At 40.3% G+C, this 10,068-nt stretch overlaps 1 protein-coding gene across 1 annotated transcript; it reads left to right on the forward strand.

Moving 5' to 3' along the window:
- Positions 1-6: 6 nt before the first annotated feature.
- On the forward strand, positions 7-9,397 carry cyp4v2a (cytochrome P450, family 4, subfamily V, member 2a). Its single transcript, XM_031863303.1, has 11 exons — positions 7-1,651; positions 1,801-1,913; positions 2,526-2,611; positions 3,544-3,734; positions 3,871-3,940; positions 4,052-4,178; positions 4,251-4,424; positions 4,828-4,930; positions 6,638-6,772; positions 8,444-8,623; positions 8,739-9,397. Exons 1-11 carry the CDS (start codon positions 1,459-1,461, stop codon positions 8,906-8,908), a joined length of 1,542 nt encoding a protein of 513 aa, XP_031719163.1. The 5' UTR covers positions 7-1,458; the 3' UTR covers positions 8,909-9,397.
- Positions 9,398-10,068: the final 671 nt, after the last annotated feature.

Consider the following 10,068-nt stretch of genomic DNA (forward strand, 5'->3'; position numbering starts at 1 on the left):
GTAGAGAAATCATCGTGTTCTCCGATGTTTCCAACAAAGTCCAGCTGAACAGTTACATTTTGACAATCGTTATTTTGTAATGCACATTGTAACATATTCAAAAATATTCAAAGTGCAGTTTTAATGATTTTACCTCTCAATCGCTAAAACGTGACGTAAAGAAGATACTTTAAGTTATATATCTTAAGCTTGATATGTGATGGCACAACTTTTAAATGTACAATTTAGCGGAAAAAATCTCGTGGCAGAAAAACGCAGAAAATGAATCTCCTCCAAAATGTGTTGTCTCGTAAAGACAAGGCTTTTTAAAATTTGGATGTGCTTTCTGTTTCCTCAAGGTTTCAAACTGACTTAGTCTCAGTGTCGTGTCAAGGAGCACACACACACGGATGGATTATAGCGAATAGCATTAAAAGATACATAGACCTTTCAATCACCACACAACAGAGTGACATCCACACTATTTCTCTATTTGTCAGATTTTATTTATTGAGTTAACCCTTGAAAGCCTAGCATGAAGGCCTAAATTCTCTCTTGAAGTCTTCTGAACAGTGTCAGAAAGAGAATTATGGGGGAGGAATACTGAAGTGGTTATTTATTATTTTGTTTGCCAAATTGAAATGTATTGTGTGTAAAAATACTGAAATCCACATGTGAAAGTTTTCTTTCCAGAATGTAAACTCTCGCCAGGTTGCCAAAACGTCCAAATTCCTAGAAATACATAAATACTACATGACCTCAGTGTCCTCATGCTGGCTGCAGCCTTGATGTTCAGTCTCTGTTGAGATTGTGTCACAGAGATCTTAATTCAACAGGTCCACCACAAACTACATGGCCTCAAACAACACAACTAATAAGGGTTCAAATTAAGTCATTGTGCTTACTAACACAATAGTGTAAACTTTTGGAAAAATATATTTTATTTAAAGTATAAAATAAAAACACAAAACATTCAATTAAAACAAACAATACCTCAATAATTAAGAAAGTATTCAAATCAAGACCAAAAGGCCTCTGTAAAGAGTGAATTAAGGGTAAATAACATCTTTATTATATACTATAATATATATTATTATATATATATATAACTGGCACATGGATAAGGCTGTTATTTATTAACCAATCAGGTCTTGATCAAGGTCAGTCAGATAAATAATTAACATCTTTATTATATAATTTGTACATTTACCATCTTAAAATCTGTTTTTTTGAAAATATTTTACATTATATAATATGTTTATCTACCTCCTATATCCCATGTTCAGTAGCGCGCAATTCTTTCTTTATAGGCATATGAACAGCAATAAATAACCATGTGGGCCAACTTTAACCCAGTGAGCAGGCGAAGGGTTGACTGCAGAGAAGAGGAGGGGCAAAGGCACGTCACACCTTCACATCCTGCTACTGCTATTTAAAACACACACACACACACATCGTGCGTACACACAGCAACAAAAGATGGCAGTACTGCTCGGCAGTTACTCGATACCTTTACTTGGAATCAGCATCTTCTTTGCTACTCTGACCTACCTCACCTACAGGGTGCTAAGCGCTTACCTGCACAAATGGTTTGCGATGAAGCACATTCCGGAGGCGCCCGGGACGTATCCCTTCATAGGAAATGCACTGCAGTTCAAAACCAATGCAGGTGGTAAGAAAGCAATAGACATGCTGCTGCTGGAGGCCCCATAGGCTTGATACAGCACAATACCTTTAGTTGACCGACATAACCGACGACATAATTGCCTACTTAATGCAGTATAAATACTGTATATGCAGATTTTTTTTCCTTTGTTTCAGATTTCTTTCGTCAAATTGAGGATTTTACCCATGAGTTCAGGGATGCACCCCTATTTAAACTCTGGGTTGGACCAGTCCCATTCGTGGTTCTGTTCCACGCGGAAACTGTTGAGGTACGGTGACTGACAACTCCACATTTACGACACGCCAACCATGCCTTCAGCAGGTGTAACTGGTTTGTCCACGTGCCTCATCTTGTAAATATGTAATCTCAGGAACTGAATAGGAGTAAAAAGTTTCATTTTTAACCACATTCAGTGACATGTAAAGTAATCACAGTCAATGTCTTTGCACAGACAGAAGAGCACTAACTTATGAAGCAGAGGCTGCTGCACAAAAGCTAAATTCAGCAAAACACCTTGACTTTGTTGACTTTGACCTAGTTACTCTTGATGTACACATGGTTTATCTAGGATGTCATTGCACTTTTACACACTGCAGTCACGTGCGCAGACAAATGGACCCTTGGCAGGGACATGCAAAAGGCCCCAGGTTTTGTGTCTCTTTCTGGTCATTTTGTGTTTTTTTTGGTCTTTTTTTGTTTCATTGTGGTTGTTCGCCCCTTTTGTAGTTATTTTGTCTCATGACTGCAGCCACTGACTGCTACATAACTGCTACTGCTCACCATTCCAGTTATTTATTGAATATCAACTGTGCTGTTTTTGATTGCTCATTCTTTCTTGCATTTCTTATCTGTTTTTGCTCTTATTAATTGTCGTTTGTAGACGATTCTGACCAATGCTGTCCACATGGAGAAAGGCCATTCATACAACTTCCTCCACCCTTGGCTTGGAACTGGCCTTCTTACAAGGTATTTACTTGTGGAGCTCATCTGCTCGATATTAAAAGCTTGTCAGGGACGATCAGAAAAAATCAAAACATTAAGTTAAAGAAAAGAAAAACAAAGTCGTTTTGAAATCAACAGCAACATGATAATGACAAATGAATAAAAACAAGACCCATAGATATGCCCCAGATGCATACTGTAGACTAAGTCTAAACCCCTTCTTAATTTGTGTTCACATTGAAAAAAGAACAAAAGTGTGTGTATACTTGCAGCCAGAGGGTGGTGCTATAGAAGCATATAAGTGTGAAAAATGAATGGCATGGTGATTTTCATTTGATTTTTTCAATGATTCATGCACAAGTGGAATTTTTGGGCTGAAAGTGGGGAAACAGTGAAGGGGTCACCACAATCAATACGCAATCAGTTCCTAATTCCACCCAGAGGTGGCACAATTTATTATTTTGTGATCATGAATGTCCGCAGCAAATTTCATGTTAATCTGTTTCAACATGCCGTTACAAAATTTGGCTCAGGCTTGCAACAAGAGGGAGTCCAAATTAAGTTATTTAGTTAAAAAGGAAAAATAAGACGTAGAGATATGGAAGGAGATATCAGTGGTGTCATGCATGTATGGATGAGTGAAAGCATGCATGTAAAATTCAATGAAACCACAAAGGTGTGGAGGCTTTGAGGAGACGTTGAGGCTGCCCAGTAAGACAGAGCTTATCCTGCTGGGAGAGATGCCCTTCTTGTGCCCCTTTGCCACTCCAACAAAGTGTTATTTAAATGTCAAAGGTCAAATCTTGATCTGATTACTGAAATTAGTATTGATGATGACCAAATTTGGTGAAGTTAAAGTTCTCATCTCTGCTTCTTCTGTCATTTGTTTTAAGAATACATGCCTTGAGTACTTTCCCACCCTTAAGTTCTCCTTGATGTCTCCTGCTTTTGGTCAGCACTGGGAGCAAGTGGCGTCAGCGGCGGAAGATGTTGACCCCCACCTTCCACTTCTCCATCCTGACGGACTTCTTGGAAGTGATGAACGAGCAGGCAGAGATCCTGGTGGAGAAGCTGGAGAAGCAGGCGGGGAAGGGTCAATTTGACTGCTTCAGTCACATAACCCTGTGTGCCCTGGACATTATCTGCGGTGAGGTAGAATATGTGCAGTGAATGTAATTGTGTCCATGCATAAATGAACCTTTTATCCCCGTTTGCGCATAATAAAATGCTTAGAATGGTCTAAACAAAGCAAAAAAGATGGTCAACTAACAATGTCTTTTCAGAAACTGCAATGGGAAAGAAAATTTACGCCCAGAGTCATTCTGACTCAGAGTATGTTAAGAGCGTGTACAAGTGAGTTATTTCGATTTTCTTTTCCATTACACAAAGAGACGATAATAAGGGAATATTTATAGGATTAATTGCTTCATGTTTCTGTCTTCTTCCCAACTTTTTTGTCGTTAGAATGAGTGACATTGTGAGCCGCAGACAGAGGACACCGTGGTTTTGGCTTGACTTTGTGTACAACTTCTTTGGTGAGGGCCGGGAGCATGACAAGACACTCAAGATCCTGCACTCCTTCACATACAAAGTAAGTGATGAAGCCAGTGGTTTGAAAAATCAGTGGATGTTCAGTTTCTATTACATTGAATTTCCGTCTCAGGTGATACAAGAAAGAGCAGAGAGGACTTCCAATAATGATTCGGACAGCGACTCTGAACAGAGCACGAAGAAAAGACGAGCATTTCTGGACATGCTCTTGACGGCCACATATGAGGATGGCAACAGAATGAGCCATCAGGACATTCAGGAAGAAGTGGACACCTTTATGTTTAGGGTTAGTGGTCAGAAATATAACTCACATTATTATCTCTGTCAGGCGTTATAATCCATATATAAATCCCAGATTAAGTTAATTTAGTTGCCATCTTGACTGTAAGGCACCCGGGTGGTACAATTGAGTGAGATTTAATTGTTCTTTGTTTGGGAGGGGGAGAGGGAGACACACCTGGCAGAGATCTGCACTCAACTGAGTACACTCTTCTAGTTTGTTTTCTTTCTCCTCCTCATCCTTGCTCATATCTCTGGTCACATTTGAATGAATATATGACACACTAACACGACACATTTTCATACAATTCCTAATATACTCTCACGAACAAAAAAAACACTAAAACTCAGCTTTAAAGTGTTGAATAATGTGCTGTTTTTCTGTATTTTTAATGGCCCTCATCGTACAGGGACATGATACGACAGCAGCCTCTATGAACTGGGCCGTACATCTGCTGGGCTCCCACCCTGAGGCACACAGCAAAGTTCAACAAGAGCTTCAGGAGGTGTTCGGTAACAGTAACATGCCCTCTCCCATGCCGCCACCCCACACCTTCTAACTTTCATGACATTTGTTTTCCCGCCCAAAGGCCTTTTGACTCATCTTTGTTCAGATTTGTTCTTTACAGCTCAAGGGGAGCTTATACCAGGGATAATAGATGTGTAAAGTCCTTGCCAAAATACTTAGAGAATAACTGAATTATTTTCACTGCTTTGTGGATATTGTTGAGGCTGAAACTTCTCAGAGGAATGCAAGGCCGCAGGACTTCCGCTGCTGCCAACTTTCGGCAGCGAAGTCGTACTAAAAAATGAGCTGGTTTAGGTTATGAACAAAACAGGTATTTAATAATAACAGAAGCTAAAACAGTTACAAACTGAATTACTCTATCGATAGTAATATGTTCCAGGAACAGAGTCCACACGCGCCCCCCCCCCCCCCCCAACAGTCCGACGGGTTTCGGTTATCTGTAAGAGGGAAGACGCATGGACTGAATAATTTCCTGTAGAACAGTGTCCTTTGTGTTCTGTAAGTGTCTGAAAGTGTCCGTATCAGCTTTCGGACTGCCCTCTGCTCCGATGGTCAGCCCTTCACGTCTGACCACTTCCTGTTGACTCGGTGCCATCATGCATTTTTTTTCAAGACGTGAGCTGGTAGTAATAACACATGCTACGTTTTCACAAGTTTGAGGATCTAATCTTCCTCCACTTCGTCCTCAAGGAAAGACGCCTTCAATTTGATATACTCAACCGGTCTTTAAAATCCCATCTCTTCAAATACCAACGGTATCAGTGCCACTCGGCATGTGATACCGACGCACCATGCTTTCAACAAGCTTCAATGTAAACCCACCCGCGTCACAAGACGGTCAGAGCAACTGACGTAGAGAGGGGAAGTGGATGGGCTAAACACACACACACGACTATTTTATTTATTTCTTAATTTATTTTTATCGTATCGATTGGCTTTATTGTTTCACCTACTGTACTGTTTATTCATTATCCAAACCGCTTATCCTGTTCAGGGTCGCGGGGCGCTGAAGGCAGGGTACACCCTGGACAGGTCGCCAGTTCATCGCAGGGCACATATAGAGACAGACAAACATTCACGCTCACATTCACGCTCACATTCACACCTACGGGCAATTTCGAGTCTCCAAATAACCTAAGCTGCATGTCTTTGGACTGTGGGAGGAAGCCGGAGAACCCGGAGGGAACCCACGCTGTAACGGGGAGAACGTGCAAACTCCACACAGAAGGACCACCTGGGATCAGGGATCGAACCCAGGTCCCTCTTACTGTGAGGTGACAGTGCTAGCCACTACACCACCGTGCAGCCCTGTGTTTGTTGAGCCTTCTCTTGTTTTATTGCCTTGCTTTTGCTGCTTTGTTTGTCAAAGCACGGTTTTTAAAAGGTGCTATATCAATAAATTAAAATTAAAGTTAATACTTTGTCCAGGAGACGACGTGTTCGTGTGCAGTGCGAAACTAAATGTAAATATTTACATTTTGTCACGTCGTCATGCGAGTCGTTTTCTACTGTAGAAGGTGGGAAAAGTAGGGTATATGTCAAGGATATAAAAGTAGGAGAAAGTGCAACAGCAGGAAACTGCAGCGCAATCTAATTAACAACTATCTGATCCAAGACCTAGTTTAAATGCTGTTCTTTATCTGTATTTTGTGCTGAAGAGTTTAACAGTGTTTCTTGTTTTATGTGCAAAGGTACATCCAACCATCCCGTTAACATAGAGGACCTGAAGAAGCTCAAATACCTGGAGTGTGTGATCAAGGAGGCCCTGCGACTGTTTCCCTCTGTGCCTTGTTTTGCCCGCAACATCGGTGAAGACTGCCACATCAGTGAGTTACAGATGAGCGATGACACTTGAATGAAACATTCATTTGCTGAGTGCAAATCCCCAAAGGCAGTGGTATTTGTTATAAGTATCCAGGGGAGGCCAGGCTTCCTGTGTTATTTTCACTTGACAAATAGGTTTCTTCGTCACATAGCATATATTTTATGGTGTTGATGGAGCCGTCTCTTCCCCAGAGTTTCTTCAAGTTTATAAAATAAGGCCCTACGGATTGCAACATGATGTAAATATTCAGTTTGTGTGTAAAAGAGTGAATGGCACTTTATCGTCATGTTAAAGGAATACTTCACCTGCAAAATGACCAATGACCATTTGTTTTCTTGAATTTGGTTTCATTTTTTGTAAGTATGTTTTATTGCTTTTCACAGTTTTTACCCCACCAGGGAAGAGGATACAAAACATACATGTATTAGACTTCAATTACAGAGGAAATTGAAATCCTCATTCCCAACCCTGCCACCCTACCCACCCTACCCACCCTACCCAACCATTGTGGGCTTACAGGCTACAGAACATATACATTCAGATAAACTCAGGTAGATTCAGGTGATGGAGGCGAGGACATAAGATCAAATAATCGCATTAATTAGTCGAACAAAGCAAGAGTAAAGTAAAACAATAAAAAAATGAATAAACAAAATAAAATAAAATTCAGGAGAAAAAAATGAATACAAATGAAATAATAGAAAATGTGTAAACAGCAGCTGCTGCTATGGGACATTTAAGGGTTGAGTCGTAGAAATCTAGAAAGGGCCTCCATATTTTACTAAAGGTTTGGGAGTACCCTTTCAGTGTATATTACATTTTTTTCTTTTCCTTATTAAAGGCCAAAATGTCTCCTAAACGAAGCCCATATTCCTATTGGGTTATTCACTATTATGTTCGTACTGAAATTATTGTTATGAAGTGGCAGGGCTGCGCAGACCACAGAGCCGGGGTGGTGCTGGCATGAGGAGAATTCTATTTGCACCCAGTCCGCCTTTCCAGCAATTGGCCAGTCTTTAAACCAGTGAATTAGCTTCTGGATATTGCATGTCCAATAGTAAAGAACAAGATTAAGTACAGCTAGACCTCCTGCACTCTTTGGAGTTGGGTCTTGCTGATCCAACTTGGTCCCCCATATAAAAGAGATGATATTTATATCAAAATTAAGTTAACGCGCCCCGCTAACGATAACGGTAATGAGGCCCAGTGATTCATATCTGGTTTACACTTATTCAGAAGGACAATGTAGTTTTAAAAAAAAGTAGATTGGAAGGAGTGAGTGACCTCAATCCCCAAGTACTTAATACCATTTTGGGCCTCCGTAGAAGGCTAGAAGGGAGTGCCGACCTTCCATAATAGTCTTGGTGTAAATAACCAAGTAAACATATCCCACAATTCTGAGAATATGGTGACATAATTAATTAAAGAGTCAGAAACTTGCTGAGCTTTTCCCAGACATTAACATTGTATTCACATTGTTATTTGATAGTGTCTTTATGAAAGATGGTCAAACAAAATGTATTAAACAGCTCTCATCTGTCTGTAATGATTTCTAATGGCTTAAACTGAGGCAGTAAAATTAATAATGATCTTATATCAAACAAAATGAGTTAAGTGATTTGTAAGGGCATGTAATTACAGTACGGTAATTAAGTTTCTGTTGTACCTGCAGATGGTTTCAAAGTGCCCAAAGGTGCCAATGCCATTATCATTACCTACGCTCTCCACCGTGACCCGCGGTACTTCCCAGAGCCCAACGAGTTCAGGCCTGAGCGCTTCCTGCCGGAGAATTCAGTGGGAAGGCCTCCATATGCGTACATCCCCTTCTCCGCTGGACTCCGCAACTGCATCGGTAAGAACAGGACAGGTTTAATTTGTAGTTGACTGGACCTGTCTCTATGCATACTTCACTCAGAGAAACTCCAGAATAACTGCTGTGTCTGTGTTCCACTATAATCTTTCCTCAGGTCAACGTTTTGCACTTATGGAAGAAAAGGTGGTCTTGGCGTCCATTCTGCGTAACTTTAACATTGAAGCTTGTCAGGAACGTGAAGAGCTTCGGCCGGTAGGAGAGCTCATCCTGCGACCAGAGAAGGGCATCTGGATCAAACTGGAAAAGAGGAAAACCCAAACTTAATCAAATCAGCACCTGCGCTCCTCTTTTACAGAAGCTTTTTGCTAAATTTCATCTTCCTTCGTGATCTCTATTCAAAGCACATCCTTTCCAATTCAAATGGTGGTGGACAGTGTAATGGCTTCTAAATGAAAGGGTCAGAGAGAATAGTGAACTTGGTGTTTGATTTGAGAATTTTGTCATCATTGTAGTCATTATAGTGATTCACTATTCTGGCTCAACAACTCTGCACTTTTGTTGTGCCCAAATAACGTTGAAAAATAACTGTACAAATGTTTTGCTATAAGCAGCTTAATCATGGAATTAAATAAAAAGCTAATAATAAATATCTTTACATATTTATTACATTTACGAACACCTCAAAGATAAGCCTTTCATTTGTGCAGTATTTCAGCTGAATGTTAAATTTGAAACCCCTAGCTGCAGTTCTTTCCTTGTATGACCTCATACTTCATCTCTTAAAGTTTATTTATAAATATGTTTGGTCAGTCATCTACTGTGCATCACTCTTTTTTTCTCTGGGCTTACTCTTTGACATATTTCCCAAACCTGATGTAGATTGTTAACCAAGAAATACCTTTTAAATGATTTTAAACACTCTTAGGATGCTGGGAAGTGAGATCAAAAAATACACCAGCAATATCGCCATACTTTAGGTGCCAAAGAGAATGAAACAGATATTTGAGATCGTAACTTCAAGGGACAAAACTCCTCACACAACTCTGAACATCGTCTTCAGTGCTTTTGAATACCCTTTTTGGTAAAACTCCTGACCTCTCATTACCCTGGTGGCTGGAACGCTAATGAGAATCCATTCAGGTTTATGATTATAATGAGCAAAACTCTTTAGTCACTGAATCCCATCGAGGTCAGAAGGATCCATTGTAACAAAGAAGTAATAATAGCATGACACACTTACAAATGACCCCATCCATAATGTCACAAGATGATTTAGCTGGTATGGCTGCAAAGGTCATTGCCTAACACCAAAACGACATGAGTGATGATGAATTGCATGCTCTTCTCCGATGCTATTTGAATTATTGAGCACTTCTGTAATCAATGGCTGGGTAGAGCTGAGGCGCAGTGGTGAGAAAGCTCCGTGTGTACAGCAGTATCATTTCTAAAGTTACACAGGGAGGGCAGAAAACTAATTAATGAAG

Source organism: Anarrhichthys ocellatus, unplaced genomic scaffold (assembly GCF_004355925.1).
Source record: "Anarrhichthys ocellatus isolate YVR2014 unplaced genomic scaffold, GSC_Weel_1.0 scaffold28, whole genome shotgun sequence".
Taxonomy (NCBI): Eukaryota; Metazoa; Chordata; class Actinopteri; order Perciformes; family Anarhichadidae; genus Anarrhichthys; species Anarrhichthys ocellatus.